At 36.3% G+C, this 25,933-nt stretch overlaps 1 protein-coding gene across 8 annotated transcripts in view; it reads right to left on the bottom strand.

Moving 5' to 3' along the window:
• Positions 1-25,933, bottom strand: part of LOC113085348 (smoothelin-like) — a 41,661-nt gene that overhangs the window by 12,943 nt on the left and 2,785 nt on the right. For 7 of the 8 annotated variants that reach the window (XM_026255114.1, XM_026255119.1, XM_026255118.1 and 4 more), the window contains exons 2-6: positions 25,411-25,482; positions 20,735-21,098; positions 19,413-19,467; positions 17,907-18,413; positions 10,602-10,675 (exon numbers count right to left, since the gene is read on the bottom strand). In XM_026255114.1, coding sequence (XP_026110899.1) covers positions 10,602-10,675; positions 17,907-18,413; positions 19,413-19,467; positions 20,735-21,085 — 987 coding nt within the window. In that variant the 5' untranslated portion in view covers positions 21,086-21,098; positions 25,411-25,482. Of the gene's footprint in view, positions 1-4,435; positions 5,132-10,601; positions 10,676-17,906; positions 18,414-19,412; positions 19,468-20,734; positions 21,099-25,410; positions 25,483-25,933 lie in introns of those variants that run through there. The other variant, XM_026255121.1, reaches the window with a different exon arrangement.

Genomic DNA, 25,933 nt, shown 5'->3' with positions numbered 1-25,933 from the left:
GTAGAGTTCTGGCAACCACAGATGAAGATGTTTTTATGGCATTTATATTATGATACTTAAAATTAAAACTAGTGAAACTAAAGCCATGTTATCATTTTAACAAAGTACTGTAGTTATGAATAAACAGAAGGACTGCACGAGAATTAAGGAGACAACATTAAACAGCATTTGAACATCATTAAAACTAGAAAACAAAAATTTTATGATAATTTGCCACTGATCTGATCAATGGTATATCAATATTTCCAATGATCTCATTAAACAAATAAAGATTTTAAAAAGCCCTTCAAAGCTGATCACTTTCATGGACATAACATCTAAACCACACATGGCCATCAGCAAAAGAAAGAAGTCCTTTGGTGTTTCTATATTGTGGAAACAGCTGTTACACTCACATTTTCATTACAGTCTGACTTCTAGGATTTTATATTTAACAATAAATGGCTTTCAAACGTATTGGTCACATTTTTAACTCTAAAAATGGAAAACAAATTAAGACTATGTATCATATTCAAAAGTGGTCAACGCAACTGCAGAAAGATGCAGGATCATAACAACATTTCCCAGTTACAATAAATGTCAAAATGCGTTATGTTGGCGTACGGGAAGAACATCTTGGTAATGCTGACAAACAGACAGATGCCTGTATGGAGTCAATTTAACGTCTTATAAATACGGAAATTGAGGTATTGAGGAAAATAAATGTGCTTTTTGCAAACAAAAATTAAGAATTGCAAAACATAAATGAAACAGCGCGAAAGCAATGATTTTGCAAAACATATTTTCCATGGTCATATCTATTAATTTATTTGCAACGCTGCTTTAATTTCGCATGTCAGTCTAGTTTGAGCTTGCGATACCGTTTTTCCTTTGCTCTTCACTTTTCTGCACGTCTCTCTTTGTGGCACTGTTTTGACGTGGGGGCGGAGTCAAGGGACGGGGGCGTGTACAACATGCCTCCATGGAGGTGACATCATCGGCCCTAGACGCAGCTCACTGATCCAGGTCCTGTCATGATGAGCAGAGACTTTCGAGTGGATTGTTTATTTTTATTCAATAGCGTTAAAGCATTCATGTTTTCGTTTTATTTACTTTATTAACAAATGTATGTGTATTAGCTGCGTTTGCTCAAGTTAAAGAAGTTGTTAACATGAACATCTGCTGTTTATTTCTCTCGATGTGCACACTTTTATAGCATTAAAATGTGTATTGTTTATTTGGTTAACTGCAAGTGTTTGTTTAAAATCTCTCAACTTGTGGAGGACACCAGCGAAATCACTGAGCAATCACTGCTAATACACATTCATTTGTTAATAAAGTTAATAAAACGAAAACATGAATGTTTTAATGCTATTGAATAAAAATAAACGATCCACTCGAAAGTCTCTGCTCATCATGACAGGACCTGGATCAGTGAGCTGCGTCTCGGGCCGATGACGTCACTTCCATGGAGGCATGTTGTACACGCCCCCGTCCCTTGACTCCGCCCCCACGTCAAAACAGTGCCACAAAGAGAGACGTGCAGAAAAGTGAAGAGCAAAGGAAAAACGGTATCGCAAGCTCAAACTAGACTGACACGCAAAATAAAAGCAGTGTTGCAAATAAATTAATAGATATGACCATGGAAAATATGTTTTGCAAAATCATTGCTTTTGTGCTGTTTCATTTATGTTTTGCAATTCTTAATTTTTGTTTGCAAAAAGCACATTTATTTTCCTCAATACTTTAATTTTCGTTTGCAAAACTTTATTTTCTTTTGCGAAGTGTAAATGTTTTTGCTTATATATATATATGAGGCGTTAAATTGACTCCATATGCCTGTTAAGATCTTATACTATGATACTAAAACACAGGGATGACATTTATATCTCTGGACAGCTAATCTCTAAAGCAGGCTACAATCGACAGCAGCACAATTGCCATCAGGATTTAAGAGCAGGGACCATAAAAATAGCCGTCCAGAAATAAACCTAGTGATGGAGAGATGGGCAAGAAAGAGCAGAGAGTGAGTGAAAGCATTACTGCAGAAAGAGGAGATGGAAAAAAGGGGCTGGTGGAAGGGCGCAAACGTTTCTGAATCTAATTTATGGCTACAGCTGTGTTTACACAAAAGCCGTGGAAGCTCGCTGACATTTAGACAGGAATGAGCGCTCAGTGATTTCTGTGAATGTCCCTGAGAGCCCCGTCTGCCTCTCTCATCCACTTCACTGATCTCTGCTTCAATGAAGGACGTGTGTCTCGGCTCCGATGGTTAGACACTAGGAAAATAGGTCTCCACCATAAAAAATGCTTAGGACAAAGGCAAAACAATGCACAACTTTAAAACTATTTGGTCTGAATAAATCACTCATTTAAAAGATCTCAATGTAGGGCTTGACGCTTACACTTTCCCAAAGAAGCATGTTTGCTTGAATTTAGGAGCACATTGAAAAAAAAAAATCTTAATAAAAGGGTATGAGAAATTTACAGTATAAGCAAAACAAGCAAAAAAAGAGTGAATTTATTTTAATACAGAAAGTGCAGTAGATTTTTTTTTACAAATATTTCAGCTAAACTGTACTAATATTATTTTATTTTATATATATAAATCACACACACACATAAACAGATTACTGTGTTGATACTAGTTAAACAATTAATATATTGAATAATGCGCTAAATAATATTCAGTTTTCTTCCTGTGACGAGCGTTTACGGTTTATTAAATGTTAGATACTCTTTGTTGCACAAAAAACCCCAATAAAAAAAACAGTAGGAAAAAATAAATAAAACTTTATCCGTGCATTACTTTTAATCATAAAAAGTCTAAAATATGCAAGGACTCTTATTTTGAAATGTCTATGCTTTACTGCTGTTGGTTGCTCATTCAAAAAAGAAGATAAATAAAATATGCACTCTTATAGCCATTTACAACACATTACAATATAAACAACAAAGTTAACATTGTCATAATCAACAGAAAATCATAAGCAATCATTTGCCATATATGTGCGGTTTGAATTATGAACTGATCTGAAACCACGATATTCCTGAGGAATACAAAACAGTGTCACATTCTTACTTTGGGATGCTCATATTTACTTAAAGAAATCACAGACTTCTTTGATTAATAAATCACATTAGGCTGTTTAGTGATTCGCTATGTTGAACCCTACAATAAAGCAATTGTTATCTAAAATCAGGTTAATGCATTAGGGGTGTTAAATTAACTTAACAGCATTTAATTAATCTCATAAGGTAATGTGCTAACTTTGGCAGCCCAATAATAATAATAATAATAATGGGTATATAATGCAGAAGTGCTGTTCCTTAAACGAGAGTCTTGCATCAACACACAATAATGCACATCACCAAACCGCAATGGACTTCTGCAGAAATAGACCTGAATGCACACTGCAAATCTTGTGCCACAACGAGTTACTCTCTCTTTACCTCGAACTAATCCCTGATTAACAAGGCTTTGCTTCACACCAATCTAGTTCAGACAGGTTTTAGCCGACTTTTAACACGGCAAGATAAATTAAAGCAGTGCACAAACCTTACTACAGTTTCCAAATCTAGGAAATGATTATTCACATTAGCACATGCATGCAAAACTAAATTACCACCAACTTTCCTGCACAATGAACTACTTGCACTATATCTAGAGCGTAACTTGCCCTAAATCAAGAGATCCCTGGAAAATCTGATCTGACTGAATCAAATCTCTTCCTGGAAACGAAGTCAGACACTAAGACTTTCAATTAATCAGATATTAATGGGCCATATGATTCATTTTGTTTCCAAATGTACTGCGCTAAGCCATAAAATCTATGTGAAGCATAAGTTAAAATAAAATACTCATACCAGATGGGATCGTTGATGCTAAGTATGTATGTGTGTCTATTTGTGAAGAAAGTGCAAAAGTATGGCACAAGCTTCAATCAGAGAAAATCTTTAGTATTTTACAGCTTTAACTCAATCCCCTATATTTAGACGGTTTCCTGGGCAGATTTTTTTCCAGTCCACATTATTCACCACGAGTGCAGATGACTAATAATAATGCATAGTGGAAAATTATGCTTTCCAAACCAACGCCATCCAAATGATGACAGCAGATTCACAAAGCAAAAACTATTTTCTATCTTTCATATGCAAAATAAATATGCAAAATACTAGCTTTTTCATTTGGCAGCAGCTTATAATATGCATCTTTCTGAGCTATAGTTAACCTACTGAAATGAAATAATTTCTGCAAACCACAATGCTAGGTGTTCTTTGGGCACTGCAGTTAGTGGTAAACTGGCCCAAATCAAAAAAGGCCGTCCCAAGTGGTCTCAAGGTATGGTTCACATCCCAATGCAAGTCTGTTTTAGCTCACTTTAAAATTGCAAAACTGATTCTTTGCCTTAGCAAAAGTACTAAATGTCTGGGAAAAAAGCTCTACTTATACTACCATGCTATTGCTACGCGAGACTCTGCCGGTGGGAGATGACACTGATGATGTGCAGCAAACCGCAGCAAAAGTAGGAGGGTGTAGCACTGGGTTGACTTCACCATCAGATGGATTGCTGTTTGCTGGATCGATGTCTTGCTCTTGCGTCAGTTTCGGTTCAGGCAGTCCAAGGGCACTGCAAAGCTCCATTACTTGCCTTGCGAGCTTCTCCTGCTGGATCCTAAAACTTGCGTTCTCCTGCTGTAAGGCGGCGATGGCCTCAACAACAGGCATGACCTGGGATGTCGCTTCCTCCAGACGTGCCTGTATACTTTTGCCGAAAACCTTCAAATCGCAATGTACCTCTTGCACGGCTCGCTGAAGATTGAGTTCCAGCTCGTAAAAACGTTCATCAGTTGCTTTTTCGTCTTCATCGTCTGCAACCGTCTGTAACAGAAGGTCTCCGATCACTGCCTCTAGGCCCGACTCGGCACACTCTTGATCCAGATTGTCCTGGGGACTGACTTGGTCGACTAGATCTGGCGTGGGGTCCAGACTGATGCCAGGCATGATATGTTTGGTTGCTTCTCAAAGTGCCAAATAATCTCTGAAACTCCAGAAATAAAAGTTTGCTAGAGCAATCAGAGCAAAACGCCTTGTAATAGTTACAGACAACACGAAATACACCTAGCTTCGACTCCCAGTTGAGACAAATCCTGGCCCTTTATATGCCTCTCCAAACCCCCATCAGCTGTCCAACGCCTCAGCCAATGGAGAGCCTTGGAATTCTGTCGCCATGGCAGCTGGAGGCCCCTGAGCCCCCGCTAACTCAGGTGCCACAGTCATCTATTTATCAACAGTGGCCATTATTCCAGTAGGCAATCACTCATAAGCCCCCTGCTCTCTTTTTTTAGAGCTCTTGTCCTTCACACCTTTCACTAGCAGAGAACGTCAGCAGGGCAGCGGTGAACAATGTGACCACATGCACACTGTGCAAATCCAAAGCACAAATGGATAATTCGCTATTTTTATATATATCTGAACGATCTTAAACCCTAGATGTAAAGTAGGGTTGCACCATCTGTTCGCAAATTCTTACCTAAGTTGGAATCCAGGCGTTTAGCATTTAATAGCTAGTTTGCTACTGTACCGTATTTGGTTGCACCATTAGTTCTTCAGGCAGAATACAGCTAGTTGGTCATAAATGCTCCGTAAAGTAAGGCGTAGTCATGCAATATGACATTTAACTTCAATCAGGAAGAATAAATACATACTGGGACACAGTTTATTTTAAGTACCAATTCTGACTATAAACCAAGTATTAACTACGACTTTTGCCTCATTAAACTGCTTATTAAATAGTCAGTGAAGTAGTTGTTAAGTTAAGGTATGGGTTGGATTAGGGGATCTAAACAAATTCAAGCTACACTTTTATCAGTGCATGTGTTTCTAGGAATCAAACCCAAGACCTTGGTATTACTAGTGCTGTTCTTTACCAGTTGAGCTAAAGTTTGGGGAGAAAATCATCAAAACCACCTCTGAACCTCTTGACCCAGATGACAGATCATTCAGTAGCATGACTGAGTCAGCTTATATTTGAGGCTCGGACAGCTATTCCAATCAGTCCAATCTCACTCGAGGAACAATGCCTGACCCTCAGACTTACTGACAGCCATGCAACTAAAAATATCTTTTTACATAGTGTAAAACAGAGCATCTAAATATAACACCGCAAGCTGAAAAAGTGTTGCCAGAAAACAAACCCTGTGAAGAATGTAGGTAAGTACAGCCGGAAGGAGCAAAAAAAGCAGCACTTTGCTGGGATAGTTTGTCTGATCGGCTTGGAACATCATCTTTCAGGCACCAATGAATGAAATAGAAAAGTGACTTCTTCTTTCTAGGAAAAGGCAGTGAAAAGTACAGGTTGGCACAGTGTGGTGGATGTCCAGATATAGTCAGTGACTGTGGCTGGAAGCTTACTGAATATAGGTGCCCATTTATGTTTCTGCCGTACGTAGAAAAAGGTGGAAAACATACAATAGTTTGTCATTTTTTACTTTTTTTTTTTTTAATTGTTATAATGTATTTGCTTCTGGTGTTTTGGTTCTTTTACTGTTGTAGATAGCCCATAGTAAAAAAAAATATATATAATATCTGTCTCTACGAGCAAGCTTAGGCACAAACAAACACAAACAGAAAGCATTTAAACATGTTGACTAGCACTGAACATGGCATCAGTGAAGTTATTCAATTTTCAACAAATACTAGGGTGATACAAATACTAAATAAAAGAGATTAAAGGTGCTGTGTGTATTATTGTTTTTTGACTGTACTAAAGCATAAAAATACATATGCAGATATTGAAGAATCATGCTAAAATCATGAACCTGTTTCTCCGAAAAGCAATGCTACAGCCAGCTATTTCACTTTTAATTGTGTGTTCAGTGTCGGAGTATCTGTTTTTGTTTTGGTCTGTGTGACTCCGCCTACTGCACGGTTTACCCAATAGCATTTCAACACTCCGGGTTGCCAGTTAGCAGAAAACACAGCGTATTTTTGACATCTAAGCCAACAAACGTACTGTGTTAGTGATTGCAATTCTACCTGATCTAAAAAGCCTCAGTGTACGTCTAAACATCTATAAAGCTCTATGCCCAGAGGCATGTTAAAACGCAATAAATCAACTTGCACTGTAAGACTTGTCACCTTCTGTTGTCAACTGTGCTCGTTCTTGTTGCATTCCTCAATCTGGCAACCCACATGAGTGTATAACAATAATGGTGGGTATGTTAGCCGATTGCTAACATGACTAACTGATGAAAGGATAGTTTGTAGACCAAAATATGTCTACTGTAATGTCTGAAGAATAACAGGCAAAAGATGCTCTGTCTTTACTTTTCATCAGAAGAGCTGTATCACAGGAGCACCTGCCTAAACTAACTCACTCGTATTTAGCACAAAAATATATCTTGGGCACTCAATTGAAAATTTACAAAACGTATCAATCGTACTACTTGCAGGTTTTGGTTTGGAGAGCTTGTTAGTCCAAATTAAGAAGATTAGAAACCAACGAAGATAAAAGACCAGATTAGAGAAGCAGTCCTTGATGAAAATGACATGCACACAACAGAAGGTCTGAATTGTATTTCTGTGGTATCTTTGAAAACAGCGTCTGTCTTCTCAACATCATGTAAACACACTAATAGCGGAGGTGTTTGTGGGCAGGTCAGACTCTGTTCGTATTTCGCGGGAAGGTGGGGATTATGCAAATGTGTTACCCAGTGACTATCTTTCTAAACATCTTTATTTATCATGCACCTTTTGGATTAACAACTTTGCAGGTTGTTTTCATTTAAGGATTACTACCTTATAAACTGCAAGTTAATTATTTTCCAAAAAAAACTTATGACCTGCTCTTTAACCAATGCAATGTTACGGGATTGCATTCTTATACATGTATTAAAGGGTGGCCGGTGTTGTGCCCAATTTTGACCCCCTGCCAAATTATTACCCCCCTCGTTCAAATCGCTACCTGATTGCCGAATCCTAACCCCACCCCCAAACCTACTCCTAAACCTGCCAGCTGAATTGTTATACATCATTCATACTGTTTTGTAAATAGTTACGTTTATTTTTGCAGCGTACTTGATATCTCAAAGAATGGCCATGTTAGTGATTACAGCAAAGGGCAAACAAGTATTTAACATCTACACAAATGCATCCATATTACAATCAGCTGTTTACACGGCTAGAAACCAGTCTGTCAATGTAGCAATCATTGCATTTGTAACAAAGCTAAACAACATCTCCAGCGGTTCATGTGTGCTAGTGCACAACACAGAAATCACTATATATTCCTCAAATCTTTTTACCTCGGTCACAGATCGCCGTATACAAGTTTGCCTTCAAATCATGACTCCTGCTGTGTGTGTTCGGTCTTGAAGCTTTCTCTTTCTTCTCTGTCGCTCTCACTCTGAGGTATTAATCCCTCATTTGTGTGACATAGCCTCGTCAACCTGCTAAAGAAGCGTCAGTACTTATCCTTTAATGGGATTACCACACTGCCCCACATGAGTTACAGACGCGACGGGAATTAAGACGCGTTTATTTATGTACCTGTTGTGATGCATTGCTAAAGTGTCATTATTTGACCTCATCAACCTACTTAGCAACAGATTGTCCTCCCTTGAAGTGTTAAATTGTATTGAATGCACACTTGTAGTTTTGAAATAAAAATGGAAACTTAAAAATGCTTAAAACTGTAATTGCAGATAATAACATTAATGAAATAAAAAGCCACTGAGGTGTACTTAAAGAGAGACACTTTTATGAACATTTCTAATCACGCTTAAATACAATTTTACAAAGTGCAGAACTAAAGCACATGCAAAGTACTTATTTTGTTATGTTATTAAATATTATATTTATAGTTAATATATTTTAAAACATCCTAAAGCACAGCTTTATCATTACAAATGTGTAATTACAAATATATTTAAACATTCTTTCACACACACACACACACACACACACAATTAAATGTGGGACTGTATCAGAGTTACACCCAAAACTACAATGATATTAATCCAACGTTTTGGCAGTTCAGCTCTGAGCGAGTTTAACTGGTTTGGTGTCTGTGATTTTGACCATATTGACTGGAGATGTATTATATCAGACCATTTAAAGTCAGCCGTTGTTGACCAAGGTGCTGTGTTTAGTTTACGCTCGTAAAAATCTGCTGTTTTTAAAGAGTAAGCTCTCATTCATTGTAGCCATGTCTGCTTTTTATAAGCTTGTATTTTATTAAAGACACTTGTTTATGAGCAGTCATGTTGTTTTATACTTATTTAAAGAACTCAGGCCCGTATTAGGGCTTATTCTGGTGAGAGTAGTCCCTTGTTTTGGGTTTGTTTTTCCACGGAGATCTGGCAACACTGCTCTCTTCAGAGGGACGACCAGAGGGATAATGGGAGAAAACATGGCAGAGAAGAGAGATGTGTGGATGAGTGCAGACGCATTTGGGATCTTTCTTTTATAGAAATTAATACTTCTATTTTGGAAGGGTCCATTAAATCGATCAAAAGTGACAGTAAAGACTTTCAAAAGAATCTTGAAAACAATTTGTATCACAGTTTCCACAAAAAATAAACCGTTTTCAAAATTGGTAATAATACTAAAAAAATATAAGAAAAGTTTTTGTTAGAATAATTTTTGAAGATCATGTGACACTGAAGAATGAAGTAATAATGCTTAAAATACAGCTTTGAACACAGAAATAAATTACATTTTAATATATATTCACATAGAAAAAAATTAGGGATGCACGATATTGGATTTTGGCCGATATTCGATATGCCGATATTTTCAAAATAATTTTGGCCGATGCCGATACCGATATCGATATATATACAAATATATACTGATATATTTAAACTTTAATTTTACTGAAGAGAAATCCATGTATCTCTTCTGTACTGATTCTACCATAAATGTATTATTTTACAAATGTAGACAGACATTCACATCTGAAAAACAGGTCAATTATTTCACATGGAGAATATCTGTTTGGCTCATCGGCAGAAATATTCATATCGACCGATACCGATGATGGTCATTTTAAGCTTTTATCGGCCGATACCGATATTGTGCCGATATTATCGTGCATCCCTAAAAAAAATGATTTTAAATTGTAATAATATTTCACAATTTTACTGTTTTTAAGTGTATTTTTCTGATCAAAAATACAACAATCTCATCTATGCCATCTTTTGAATTATAGTGTAGTTGTCACCACATGAATTTTTCATCCTAAATGTCTTGGACATTCACTGGTCACTGTAGGGTTTCTTTCCCATGAACGAAGGAAATGACGTCTTTGGACCAAGAGGCACTTCCTTGTGAATTGTTTGCACTTGTCAGCTGTTTCAGTAGTGAGAGACCAGACCTTTGAAAGTGTCAAAGTTCACGCTGAGACAGTAGCGTCTTGCTAACACAGCAAAGCGCTCCAAATCATCTAACGTGAAGGTCTTAAAGGCACAGCAGCAAAAAAAAGTATCTGTTTAATGATAAGGGTCCAAAGAGAAAATGGAAACTTATCACGAAAAATAAAGTGACTACTGTTTATTCTACAAAACATTGACTAACATAGCTTTGTTTTGTGTTAAAACAGGCTGCTTCTGTTAAATACCTTAAGTGAGGATCCAGATGAGAGACTTGAGCTGGACACTTTGAATGGTGTCGCTCTTAAACCAAGCGTCAGCTCTGAGAAAACACAGGAAACATGCAAATGAGAGACAGATAAGACAAATACAAGATTTAGATGAAACTGAGCGTCTACAGAACGTCTAATGACGGTGTATGTTTGAAGACATCATGCCACCCCAAGAAATATTTACCCAGCACCGTTCAGTGCGAGTGGTCGAGGGTGATGAACAATTTATTGTCATTGATGAATACCATTCAAAGTCGTTGTTTTTATAACAAAATACTTTTTTCAGCAAAGATGCATTCAGTTGATCAAAAGTGACAGAAATACATTTATAATGGTACAAAAGATCTAGATTTCAATTGCTGTTCTTTTCTTCTTTCTATGCATTAAATAATTCTGAAAAAAAAAACACTGATTTTCAACACTGATGATCAGAAATGTTTCTTGAGCAGTAAATCTGCGGTTTTAGGGTTAACAAGTATAACGCGAGTTACGTAATCAGATTACTGTTTTCAAGAAACTAGTAACACATTACTTTTTAATTTACAAGAAAATTTCTGAGTTACTTTTTCAAAAAGGTAACATCAGTTACTTTGTTTTCCCAGTAAATGACTGACAGTTTTCCTGTCCCATATTGGGAGAAATCAGAAGTACAGAGGCGTTGTGTGCGCTGTGTGAACATGATGTACATCTAGACTAAAGGTGAATGTGCATTCATTCACTCTCCCACTATCCCACTCTCAAAAAAAAAAAAAAAAAAAAAAACATATTTAGTGTTCACCGAAATGGATTAAAACTTTGAAATGCATACTCAGAATATGACACAAACATATAATTAAATATGTTAAAAAACACTGATGATCAGAAATGTTTCTTGAGCAGTAAATCTGCGGTTTTGGGGTTAACAAGTATAACGCGAGTTACGTAATCAGATTACTGTGTTCAAGAAACAAGTAACACATTACTTTTTAATTTACAAGAAAATTTCTGAGTTACTTTTTCAAAAAGGTAACATCAGTTACTTTGTTTTCCCAGTAATTAACTGACAGTTTTCCTGTCCCATATTGGGAGAAATCAGGAGTACAGAGGCGTTGTGTGCGCTGTGTGAACATGATGTAGATCTAGACTAAAGGTGAATGTGCATTCATTCATCCCACTCTCAAAAAAAAAAAAACAGATTTAGTGTTCATTGAAATGAATTAAAACTTTGAAATGCATACTCAGAATATGACACAAACATATAATTAAATATGTTAAAAAACACAGATGTATCTAATCCCATTTTATCAACCAATGTCTTTGCTGCTGACCTTTGATGATCCAGTTCAACCATACTAATAAACAAAAATGACTTTAGATAAACTAACAATTGTGCTTCGCTGTTTCTTTATTTTTTGTAACACATTACTTTCCATAAAAAGTAACTAAGTAACATAATAAGTGACTTTTTTAGGGAGTAAAACAATATTGAATTACAAAACTTATAAAAGTAACTTTTCCCAACACTGACAATCACCATATTATAATGATTTGTGACAATGAAGAATGGAGAAATGATGCTGAAAAATCAGCTTTGATCACAGAAGTAAATGACATTTTAACAGATATTCACATAGAAATCAGCTGTTTTAAACCATAAAAATACTTCACAATATTACATATATTTTTGTATAAAAAAATATAGCTTTGGCGAGCAAAAGAGAGTTTTCTTTCTCTTTTTTTACTTATCTAAATCTATACAACCCATTCTTTCAACTGTACTAGTCGTGTACAAAAAGCATCTTTGTTTTTTTTTTCCAATCAAATGATTTCAGTCATGTTGTTTCTCCATCAGAACTTGACACTTTTCATTTAAAACATCATGTTTTATCTCATGAGATCTGGTTTGTTTAAAGACAATAAAACGTCGTCAAATTCCCAAATAAAAACCTAGTTGGTCAAGACCATGCTGCTGACGTGTCTGTGAAACAAAGCAGCCTCCTCTGTTTACGGTCTCTTCCATCAGTTCGTGAGTGATTACACAATAGACCCGGGTCCTAATGTGGTTCAGTGAGACGGTAAACACTCTTTTACTGCACCTCTATAGCATTAAATATCCTCAGGCTTTCAAGATCGCTTCCACTGCCCACTGCGAGACCTTTCAGAGGCAAGGATGAGCAAAGCATTTCCAAAAAAGGAAGATCTGACAAATACAGTCTGTTGGTGATACAGAGAAGAGACAGACATATGATAAAACGAGGAGAACAGTGATTGTGTTTATGCATCAGCCGGGTGATAGAGGATGAACTGGCATGTGAATTATTATTATAGGACAGAGGTCCTAAGGCACACATGACAGTTAACCAAAATACTACGGTTGTATTATTTTATGAGCTATTGTTGATGGAAATTCGGTCTACATAAAATGGTCTACATATAAAATAAAAATTTAACACTTCACTTGCTGCCTTTACATACAATCCAAAGTATTTGAAATACATGATTTATATTGTTATCAAACTTGCACCTTTAGAAAGTATTATGCATTATACACATCACAATTTCAGATGCAACATCGGCATATATAATGCATTTTAACTTTAGTCAGTAAACAGTACAACATATAACGTACAATGGCATTACATTATGAATATCTAAAACATTAGGCTTCAAGTAAAGTGTTACCAAATATGGCAATGTATATTTTGGATAATTCAGTGTATTAAATAAATGCACTTTGTTTCATTAGATTATTACACTAATAAATCAGACCCCGTGGGAAGCAAAACAAAACATGAAAGTCTGATAACAGCTTTAATTTACGCAACAGAAGTGAGATAATATTGCTTGAATGACCCACTATCAGTGCATAAAAAGATTTGCTTCAGTCCTAGTGAAAATGAAGACAATGGTGCAGTTCATTAATTGGAAAATGGATGCAAAACATCCAACTGTTTGGAAGCCGAAATCTTCCACTGCTGTTTCAATTGACAAGAAGCGGATCTTAGCATAAACCATTCTAGACAGCACTTAAAAAAGCTCAAATCTTCCAAAAGACACTTCAGAAAAAAAAGACTTCAAGAAGCTTCAGATCTGAGAACATAACTGCAATGTGGGACAATATTTTGCTCGGTCTCAATCTAGTCATTAACACTTTATATTAAGAATTCACTACTAACTAACTAAGAGTTTTCCCTCAATAAACTACTAATTTGCTGCTTATTAATAGTCAGTAAGGGAGTTTAGGATTAAGGGATGTAAAATATTCTCATGCAGAATATTAATTTGTGCTCTCTCAAATATTGTTCACAAATCTGTCTAAATCTAGGTTAGTGAGCACTTCTCCTATGTGGAGATAATCCATCACCTCACAGGAGTGATTAGACAGGATGATTATCGCACAGGTGTGCCTTAGGTTTACCACAATAAAAGACCACTCTTATTTCACCCATGTTTTGGATGAACAACCATGATTTCAAATGAAGTCCACTCCCTTTTAAAGGAACTACAACAGTTACCAGAGAAGGGATTCTTTTATAGGTTATATGCAAAACCATTAAATAGGCTTAGTCATACGCTACTTGAATCATGGAGAAGGAATGAAGGGAAATATTTGATTTTAGGGTGAAATTTCCAACATGGCTGCCAAACGGAGAATATGCACAGCTTGCATTCCAGTTCGTTCCTTCAGTCCCTTCCCCATAAAAACATCTGTGAATCGCACCGGTATCTGGATCGGCAAGACTAATTAAATGTACTCCTTTCCAACTTTCTAGGCCTGTGACCTCTTCACCATGGTCAAAAACCCACTATTTCGGAACAATACTTTCAGAATCATCACTTGAAACTCAGGCTGTCACTAACATAATTTTGGTAATCGAGTAACCTATAGCTTAATCTCACTCAGACCAAACTCAGAGTGAGGGTTAAACTTTTATTTTGAAGCCATGACAAACAGTTAGCATTTATAAGATGATGATATTTTCTCCTGTGTTGGCGCAGTTTTATAGAGATGGAGTTTGAGACGCTGCGACCGTGCATGTAAACGATAACTGTGTGCGGAGCAGCGTTTACTGTGAACGGAGATGTAACTGACACTCATACAAATAAAGCACATATTAAACCTGCAGCATATATATTTATTTCACTGAATCATGGCCTTCATGAATTAACAACAGCAGTATGATTTATGATGATTTGTAAATGGTTTGAATATTTCTAGCAGCCTTAAAAAATGGTCTAATAATGCTTTACATGGATTCTTGTGCCTGGCAATGCGCCACTTCTGGTGTTTCGCCTGTTAATCGCCACAGGCAAAACACAATCGAGGATTTCTTTTATCAATTGTTTACTCAAATTGTGACAGTCTTACTTGTATCCAATGCAAATCAACCATTAATTAAAGTTTTCATACAAATTTCTGATATTAAAGAGCTACAGTACTTCTCAAAAGGACTATTCTGATTCTCAGCAGGACAAAATTGCCCCTATGAAATTAGAGAAAATGTATAATGTTGATTTCCTTCAACTATCCAGTAACAAAAGTATTATTTAATACAATATATTAAACATTAACCAATAGGACTCAAAAACTTGCTCAAATTTGGTAAACAGGACATAGGACCTTCACTTGATCCTGATTCTCTGCTCAAAAAATACAACAGAAAGGTTTGTTTGGATATTTTATACATTTGGGGGGGGGGGTCTATTGACATCCAAAGCAGATCAACAGATTTGTTTTAAAGGTGCCATATGCAAAGATTGAGGTAAAAATATCCATAACATGACCTACACGCATCAAAAGAATAAGAAGAAATAAGGGCGATGATGTCATGTCAAAAATGTCAAGTTATAGTGCTGCAGAGATATCAACCTTAATTAGCATTAGCATTACTAGCCCCGGCCCGACAGGTGTCGTAATACCAGTTTCGGCCATGGGAGGCGGTATGCGGGCAACATAACCACCAGCCAACCTGCAATACACAAATAACTCACACGACTTGTGGGCGTGCCTGAACCTGATGTCAATCATGTGGAAATTACAGCCCAGTACTTCATTTCAGTTCAGGGAAGAGAGAGAAAGGATGACTGAAGCCCTTGGCAAGAGACCACCACCCGCTACAGGGAAACACAAATCAAATCCGATAAGAAAAGGAGCCGAACCAGAGTAAACATCGGCACTGCTTTTAATCGCTGGAGACAACTGATGGACCTGAAAGAAATGAGGTTCGACTCCGAACTTGCAACATTTCTTTTGTATTCTTTTGTTCTAATGTATTTTGAAATGTATCAAAGGCTGTTCGATAAACGTGCTAATGTTAGCGGTGGCTAACCGTAGCTGCGTTTGATAATTAGCTAGCTATAACTTAACGTTACCCATTTTGTTATATCATAACTAACCAGCTCTGTCTAGTCTGTTGGTCTCCTTGTCCTCTTTGCTTCGTGGTTTTTCTGTGCATGAAAAAATTGATGTGTGGCGTGAAAGCGTGTGAAAAGAGTCAATTGCGTGTGTCTCACGGTGAATGCTTGAGAGTTGGCACATTATTTCCCAAGCAGAATAAAGGACAGGTTGATTATTGCTGTTTAGCGTTTGTATTAATCTATGATGTGTCCCTGTTTGCGTACAGGGACATAAAAAAATAAATGAAAAGTGATACGTGGACCAAGGTGTCTGAGATTGTTCATTTAAAGTAAAGGATCCTAATATTTCGTCCACAACAATATTTACCTCATTTAACCTTTACCTTAATTTAACTTATAACTCCTTGTGGTTAGTCTGCACGAGCATTCGATCTACGTTAGAGCGTCCGAGCGCTCACAAATCTTTCTGCAGCATCGTGAGCAGAGCGGCAAGAGCGATTTTTGACGCTCTAGACGCCGGCGGTATGAACGCACAGTTAGGCTTCGGCTATGGCTGTAGTGTTGTTGTGAAAGTAGGGGCGGAGCATAGAGACTATGCCATTTCTCGTTTGTTACTCTAGAGTAGACCAATTCACTTTATTGAGGCATACTGCCCCCATCTGGTATGACTTTATTTTTTTTGCCAAACATTACAGATGGCACCTTTAATAGGCCCAGCATCTGAAAATTTCCTCTTTATAGGAGTGATTATAAGAAATACACTTCATTATTTTGTACATTGCAAAATTTGCATATCAGTGTTGATTATGAGATTTTGTGAATAGAAATAATATATGGTGATACTACATTCCTAAATTTGCCATCTTACATGTGAATCCTGGTAACATAAACACTTAAATAATGGTGTACTACTGTAGAATATTTCAAAAGTTCAGTAGCTCTGCATATGATTATGTGCAAGTACCAAAATGTAAGTAAATACTACAAAATAAAAATAAAAACTGACAACAACACAAAATATATACAACAATAATGGTAATCTGAACCTTACTTGATTCAAATCAAGAGAGACCAATTAATTTTCTAGACAGTCCACCAGTGTTTGAAGCATTAAAACATGGGTGGATTTTCACATTGGTCTGAACATAAACAGCAGATGGGCTTTTTGAAAATGCAAATTCATTTTCTACCAGCAGTAATGGCAGAAACAGCAGTTTTCCTGGTAATGACAGGACACATACACAAAGCAGCAGCACCAGACTTTGAAACGTGCAGCGCTCATGTTTATTTCTTAAAATCAGCCTTTTAAAGTTGAATCATCACAATAAGCTATATCTCGATTCTTGTCTTTCTGTTCCCAAATTTAAGACCTCTTGAAATCATAATTAGATAAGAATTTTATGGTCTTAAATTTGATACAACTAAATTTAAGACTTTTTGAGGACCCACGGAAACTCCACTCCTGTCTTCAGTGTCACATGATCTTCAGAAATCATTCTAATATGATGATTTACTGCTCAAGAAACATTTCTAAATTATTATCAATGTTGAAAACAGTCGTGCCGCTTCATATTTTTCTGGAACTGTGATTCTTTTTTTTTCAGGATTCTTTGTTGAAGTGCAAAAGAACATCAGTGATTTAAAACAGAAATATTTGGTAAATGTCTGCACTGTCACTTTTGACCAATTTAATGCATGCTTGCTGAATAAACAGTAGAATAGAAATCGAACAGCAGAATGTATATATTTTTTTTAATTATATGTGCTTTTACATATTTATGCATTTTGTAGAGGCTTCTTTCCAAATATGCATTGCATTCAATACATCTAACATTATAAATGTAAATTATGCAAATCCATCAATTCACCCACTATTGTTCTGGAATGCATAATTGATTACAAAATTCATGTTTGTTTTATGAATCAGTAGATTGATTTGCTTACCTCTTCTCTGTGGAGCAGTAGATGTGATGATTCGTGGGCTCATGTTTATGGCCGCAGAGGGCGATGATGACAGTGAAGAACGTGAAGTTGGGTTTCGTCCATCTCTGATCTCGATGCTGAGGAAGGTCTTCATGTTGGACTCGGGGTCACCTCGGATGTCGTAGGTCCCTGAAGACGCTTCTCCCTCAGGAGTCTGCACTTCTTCTGAACCGTTACACACATGCCTGACATTTTCAGTGCAGCCGTGTGAGCCGCCCACTGCGGCGTGTGATTGGCTGGAGAGAAGCCTGGGCGGGGCCAACATGTTCTCACTGACATTCCTCTCTTTCTTTGGGATGGAGGAAGAACAGGATGAGGACCTCTCTGCAGACACTGTGTTTGTGGAATGAGACGAACCGCGGCTGGTTTTAGGTGCGTTCGTAACAGGTTCGGTGAACTTGCGCATCCTGTCACGAACAGAGTTCACACGGATGATGGGCCCCGAGGATGAGGCTTTGTTTTTAAAATCTGAAAACAAAAAAAAAATTCATTATTCATTTAAAAAAAAAAAAAAAACATTAGGTCATACTTTAGATTTGGGGACCTGTTCTCACTCCTAACTTAACTGAGACTTATGCCTCAATAAACTCCTGATTAGCTGCTTATGAATAGTTAGCAAAGTAGTTAAGTTAAGGTATGGTGTGAATGAAGGGATCTAAAATGTGATCATGCAGAATAAGACATTAAATGTGCTTTATAAGTACTAATAAACAGCCAAATTGCTAGTAACATGCATGCTAATAATCAACTAGTTTACAGTGACAAGCAGTCCCTAAAATACAGTGTACAATATAAATCATAATAAAAATGAAGCATGTCTTCAAATGACAGCAGAGCTCAGATCATGTCGTCTCGGAAGAAATTGATGAAAAATGCTAATTATGAATTTATTGTAGACTTTGGTGTCTTGACAAATCTCGATGCTTCTGAACCTTGAGACGTCTTCTGAAGCTCTAGAGGAGACGCATGTGAGAGTACTGGAGCTTTCTTCAAGGTTAAAGCAGGAAAGCAAGAGATTTAAAGAGACAGTTCGCCCAAAAATGAATATTCTGTCATCATTCGCTCACCCTCATGTCGTCGAAAACACATTAACCCATTCATCTCCAAAACACACCATCGAATTTCATTGAAATCCATTCCACCAAAACTTGATGTTCATAAAGACTTCATAACAGTAATCCATATGATTCTTCAGAAGAGACTCTAACATGATGAACAGATTTAATTTAGATATTTATTCAGATATAAACATTTTATCAAATATGGTCAACTTGTTTGACAGAATATTAACTTATATTATCCTCGCACATACTCTACTTCCTGCTGGCCATCCATATCTCCAGGTATGCAACAAGTCAGATTGGATTGGAGGAAATATCATCAAAAATAATACTAACTACGCATTTCGAAAGCTGATCTTTTATTAATCAACATGTATTTTAATGAGTATTTTTAAGAACTTCTCACCTGTGTCCTTGCCATCAGTAAGAGAAGTCAGGAGAGCGTCTATAGCTGATGTGATCTACGAAAGAAAGTAATAATTCAAACTCAACTTCTCGCAGCATGACATAAAACAGATTGTCTGTTTACAGCAGCAAACATTTTAAAGAGATGCTTTATAGAGTTACAGTAACATTCAAACGATATTTTCAATTAAATACTTCTATTCAGCAAGGATGCATCAAATTAACCGAAAGTAGAAGTCAAGACGTTTATAATGTAAAATACATATTTTTAAAAGTAGTACACAGAAATATTAACCTGTTCACCCCGTCCTGAATACGGGACGCCTACGTTGACTATACTATATTACAATCAAATCTAATCTAATCTTGACAAACTATATATCGTTGGAAAGGTCTAAGACTCCCAAATATATATTTTACCAATATTTTTTGTTAAAAATTATGTAGGAAAAGTAATAGATGAATTTATGAAAAGAGTGCACCCTCAGAAATCTACATTACAAAAGGAGCTTTGACCTTTGTTTAAAAAAAAGACTTCCTCGTTGCCTTTTTCTCTATCACATTTTAGAAATCATCACAAGTTATATATCACTTGAAAACATAAAATCTCAAAATTCATCCTTAAAAACCCATTTTAAAATCAGACATTGCATTACCATGTAAATGGCACATCAAAATCATGTTACAAAATGTTTTCAGTCAGGAATTATAAAAATTTAGGTTTGTATCATGCACATTCATGTCTTCAAAAACGTGAGTGGCCGTCAAGGGGTTAAGCATCATAACTTGTTAAAAATGTTCAATAATCCTGAATTCTGGGCTTCTACAAAATTTTAACTGTTTTCAACACTGATAATAATCAGAAATGTTTCTTGAGCCGCAAATGATTTCTGAAGATCATGTGACACTGAAGACTGCAGGAATGATGCTGAAAATACAGCGGAGCATCACAGAAATACATTACAGTTTAAAATATATATCAAAACAGAAAACCTTTATTTGTATTGAAATAATATTTCACAATATTACCGTTTTAACAGTGTTTAGATCAAATACATGCAGCCTTGCTGAGCGGAAGAGACTTCTTTCAAAATCTTGAGTCTTGAAACCCCAAACTTTTGAATAGTAGTGTAATTACATTAAACTGTAGGATTTGGTAAAGTGTGTTGTTCCAAACACCACCGATGATTCTCTCATTAATCTGAACTTTGTTATGGCCCGGAGGAAAGGATGCATTCACAGTCTCAAACAGAGACAAATAGTACCTCCTGCTGGAACAGACAGAGCAAGTGTTCCCGTGAGACACCGCTCACTTCTCCTCACCTTCTGTCCCGGGACGTCTCCAGCTCTCTGGCTCGTCTCATTCAGTGTGCATGCTTGTGAACCTGTGGTGGTCTCCAGGCCATTGTCAAGTGTCTTCAGTGAACTCACAGCTGCCCTCGCTTCGTCTGAGCTCTGCTCTGTCAGATGAGCTTCAGCAGTAGACGGGGATTCGTGGCTACGGTTCAGACTCTTTCTCTGATGGGAGCTGCTGTCAGTCGATCCTCCCGAGTCTGAACGCTCGCGGTACGAGGGAATGACTTCTGAGGAGGGCGAGCCATGGTCGCTTTGGATCCGCTGGGTCAGAGGACAAGAGACTTTCTCTCTGACCAAAGGATCAAGAACTAAAACCATGTCAGGGTTGAGGCTACAAGAGACAAACACAGAACGGTAAGTGCATTGGAACAGGAGCTTCGAGGTTTCCACAAATCCAAAACCAAAATAAAAAAAAAATAAAAATAATATATCAGTCCACTTCAGCTATGAGCAGATCTCAGTCTCGGCACACTTTCCATTCATACTGTTGATTATAAAGCCTGGACTAGTGGAAGTGAACCTGGAGAGCTTCGCATTCACAATGTGCACTAATGTTTGTAAGCTTTTCTTTATTATTATTTGTTATTAAGAAATGATGCATTGAACTGAAAAGTGACATTTATAATGTTCCAAAGATTTCGGTTTCAAACAAGTGCTGTTCTTTTGAACTTTATAATCATTAGAAAATCCTTAAATACAAAATGTATTAAGGTTTTCACATAATATGAAGCAGCACACCTGTTTTTCGTGTGTTTCTTGAGCAGTAAATCAGTATATCAGAATAATTTCTGAAGATCGTGTGACGCTGAAGACTGGAGGAATGATGCTGGAAATACAGCGGAGCATCACAGAAATAAATTACATTTTAAAATATATTCATACAGAAAACAGGTATTTTAAATTGTAATAATATTTCACAATATTACTGTTTTTACTGTATTTTTGATTATATAAATGACTCCTTGGTGAGCAGAAGTACATTAAAAATCTTACAGACCATATAACAAATATATGTAATATTACCTTTAACACTTTCATTATTTAATATAAGTATGATACTTCAGACACAGTGTATACTGATCTTGTTAGCATTTAATAATAAAATATGAGACGATCAGGAATTACACTGTATTGCAGCTTAGCTCAAACTCAACCGCATTAACGTTTTTATGCATCCACCTAATGGATGAATACAGTTTACTGAATGTCTTTCAGGAGACTTTTAGGACTAGCATGCATGGAGAAATACTAGGTTAACTACATAGAAAAGCTCGTGTATGCAGCAGGGCACAGACAAAACGAACAGAACTAAGCCAAAGGAATGTCAGATGGTTATTGTAATGAGCTGTGCATGCTGGGTGGAGATAGGACATTTCCCTTCACATTTCCTGCGTGCACGCATACACTCAGAGCAAACACTTGAACTTGAGCAACTTTGCATGCAGAAGCTCAAATTTGAAGATTCTTGTAACTGATGCGTTTATTTTTTCTTTTCTTCTTTCATTAAGCCTGTTAAAACTGTGCAGCTGTTATGGAAAGCTTCCAGATTCACACCTGACGCTTGAGGCATTTTTTGTAGTGTGGAAAAAGCAAAGATTGCAACACAGGACAAAAAAAATAAACCGCCCAGTTCACTGACAATACTTGAGTGATTCACATTCACGCATCAGTGTACTGAGAGAGAGCCAATGCTCTTTTAAAGGTAACAGCGTCTCTGAGTTACTTCAGTCTTGCCGACATCCTGATACTTTTCACATCTGGTCAGGAAGTGTCTTTCTGTTTCCACCGTTCTCAGATCTCTGAAGGAGCAGAGCAGACTGTGCTTTTGAGCTGCTTCGTCTAAGCGTACGCTGCATTCTTTTCACTGCTTACAGTTTCAAGAATGTGTCACATTAAAGAGTTAATAGAATTAGAAGATCCTTTATTTGATGGCAAGATGCTGCTGAGAATGTCAGATGTTACATTTCATATTTTAAAACTAGAACGAGCCTGGACAGACTGATGTATATAGCATAGAAAAACCATTGTTATTAGCAAGCAGAAACTCCCTTAAATTACTCTCTTGACTAAATGAAGACTACGTGAACAAAAATGATGCATCTAAGACCTGCTATTGTGAGGTCTCCTGGGTTTTGGCCAGGTCGAGTGCTTTATTTTATTCCCATCTTGTCTGCTTTGTGTACCACAAATGATGAAGTTCAGAGATCCAAACCCCAGACACATTCTTCTCCTTCAGCACAAAGAAAGGCTATAAAATAAAATAGTGTCAAACCCAACAACACTCCCTCAATCAGATCTCTTTGGATAAACAGGTTCTTGCATTTTTGTTGATAGAATAGAAGATTTAATTTACTCTGCAGAAATGACACAAAAGCACATATGACTATGTTAATATTATCACATTAACGATACATTAAGATTTTCATTTATATTTTCACGTAATTTGAATATGCCCAAATAGATGGGGATTTGCATGGAAGCCCACTTTCACTACATTAGAAAAAAAATGAATAATCATAATTACAACACCAAAAGTCATAATTATGACAAAGTCAGCTTTTAATGACCTAGTATTTCATAATTTCAACTCAATGTCAATCAGGATTTTGTCTCATAATTTTGTCTAATTTATGTTTAGTAGGTCATAATCTTGACTTTCTTTTTATGACGTAGTATAGAAACTGACTCATAATTATGACTCAATTTTGACTTGTCATTATTATTATCATTTTCGAGCCTTAGATAAACAAATCGTAATTATGAAATTATGAGATACTGAGTCATAATAATGAGATATGAAAGTGATGTTTATGAATGAGACAATATTTTGAGATACTACGTCATAATAATGAGATAAGTCAAAACTGAGATAAAAAGTGATAATTATGAGTCAAAATTATGAGAAACTACCTTATTAACACCATAATACTACAGAACCCATAATCAGTGATGCGGTCTACACTGGATACAGCGCGATGGACACGACTAATCCCTGACAGTAAACTGTTGCCTCGTTATGTTTATGACGTACTGACACAAAGTTCGAGTAGCAGCGGTCACTTTGTCGTGTCCAGTGTAAACACTTCTGTCACGACTGGCGCAGATTCAGTGTAAATCACAATTGACTTAATTATGAGAAATGTCAAAATGACAATGTACAAAGGAGGATAAGTTATGACAGTACCTAATAATGTTGACTTTTTATGTCCTAAGTATCTCATCATTTTGACTTTGTGATAATTATTACTTTCATATCTCATAATTAGAACCTAGTGTTGCATAATTTTACTGTCCTAATTATGACTCTCAGTTTCGACTTTTCATAATTTCGACTGTCATAATCTCATAATTTGGACCATTTATCTCAAACATCATATATTATTTTGACTGTCATAATCACTTTCATATCTCATAATTATGACATTGTATCTCATAATTTTACTGTCCTTTTTATGACCATCTCAATTTTGACTGTCATAATAAAGACGTTTTATCTCGTAATTTGGACAATGTATCTAAAAAAATCATATCACATTATTTTGACTGTCAATAATCACTTTCATATCTCATAATTTTACTGTCCTTATTATGACCATCTCAGTTTTATCTTTTCATAATTTTGACTGTCATAAGACGTTTTATCTCATAATTTGGACCATTTATCTCAAACATCATATCACATTATTTTGACTGTCAATAATCACTTTCATATCTCCTAATTATGACTTAGTATCTCATAATTTTACTGTCTTAACCAACTTATGACCAACTAAATTTCAACTTTCATAATTTCGACTGTGATAATGAAGATGTTTTATCTCATAATTTGGACCATTTATCTCATAAACATCATATCTAATCATTTTGACTTTGTCGTAATAATCCCTTTCATATATCATAATTATGTCTTAGTATCTCATAATTTTACTTTTTTAATTACTATTTCAGTTTTGACTTTTCATAATTTTGACTGCCATAAGACATTTTATCTCATAATTCTGACAATTTATCTCAAACATATTTTGCGTTTTCAAAAATAAATAATATGCATGACCTATTCCTTTACCATTTAATTATTGAGATCCATTATTATTGAGATCAACCATTTTAGCCCACTATGTTAACAGCCTAATGCCTTTGAATGACCATTTTATTATTATTTTAGTACTGTTTTCATGGGAAACGACAGACAAGAAATGGTTTTAGGATAAAGGAGCATAAAGATTCTAGAACACAGTCTAAGTTCTAGATCTGATTTCTTTAACTCAAAATCTAACCCTGCATGCATGACAAAAAGCATGTCCTTCCCTCGTCCTCCACAACAACTGTGTATAAATGCTCTTCCTCGTCCTGTTCCAGCCCCAAACTTCCTTTGTCTCCATCTGAATAACAAACAGTGGCTTCCCAAAATGTCTAGTTTCTGCACTCATTAGGGCCGTCTTTGCTTGGCCCTGCTCTCACCCTGGCCAAAATTACTGGGTTGAGCAGCTGAGTAAGGACCACTAACACCACAAATGTCAGGGTCACAGGAAAGGAGTTTTACTTCAACAGACTTTGTGTCTAAATATAGGGGTTGACCTGCTGGGGGGGATGAAAGTCTGTAGGACGGACATCGATGAGTTTTACAATCTCTAGTGACTTGCCTTCTCGGTGGTGCTTAATTCTCTCTGATTGGCTAACGAGCGCGCTTCTGCCTTGATGTTCTCTTGAACGTCCTGCAAAAAAAGAACAAATAAACTTAAAATAAACACATCGCCACTCATTCTTATTTAGTTTTTTTGTCGTTTTCCATTACAAATATCTCAACATTCTTAAATCAGGATACATTTACTTCAGAAGAAAAGAAAGCTGCCATTTGGGAAAGAAACGTAATCTTAATTCAAAGGGACAACAAGCTTATTTTTCTTACCCCAAGTTAATGTATCTTGATTCAAGAATGTGTAGATGCATATGTAAGACGAAGCCATATTCAATGACAAAATCATACACGGTTCACAAAGTTCTGCTCCAGTTCAATAGAAATTAAACCGTTGGAACCACTTATAGATTGAATTGGGACTCTATTAAGCACAACATCTGATTGGTTGGTCAATAGACAAAATATTCATCATCTAACATGATCAATCACTATGAAACTTGCATCATGAGAATGTCTTGAGAATTTGA

This window comes from Carassius auratus, chromosome 5 (assembly GCF_003368295.1).
Source record: "Carassius auratus strain Wakin chromosome 5, ASM336829v1, whole genome shotgun sequence".
NCBI lineage: Eukaryota > Metazoa > Chordata > Actinopteri > Cypriniformes > Cyprinidae > Carassius > Carassius auratus.
This window is presented reverse-complemented; position numbering and strand designations above follow the sequence as displayed.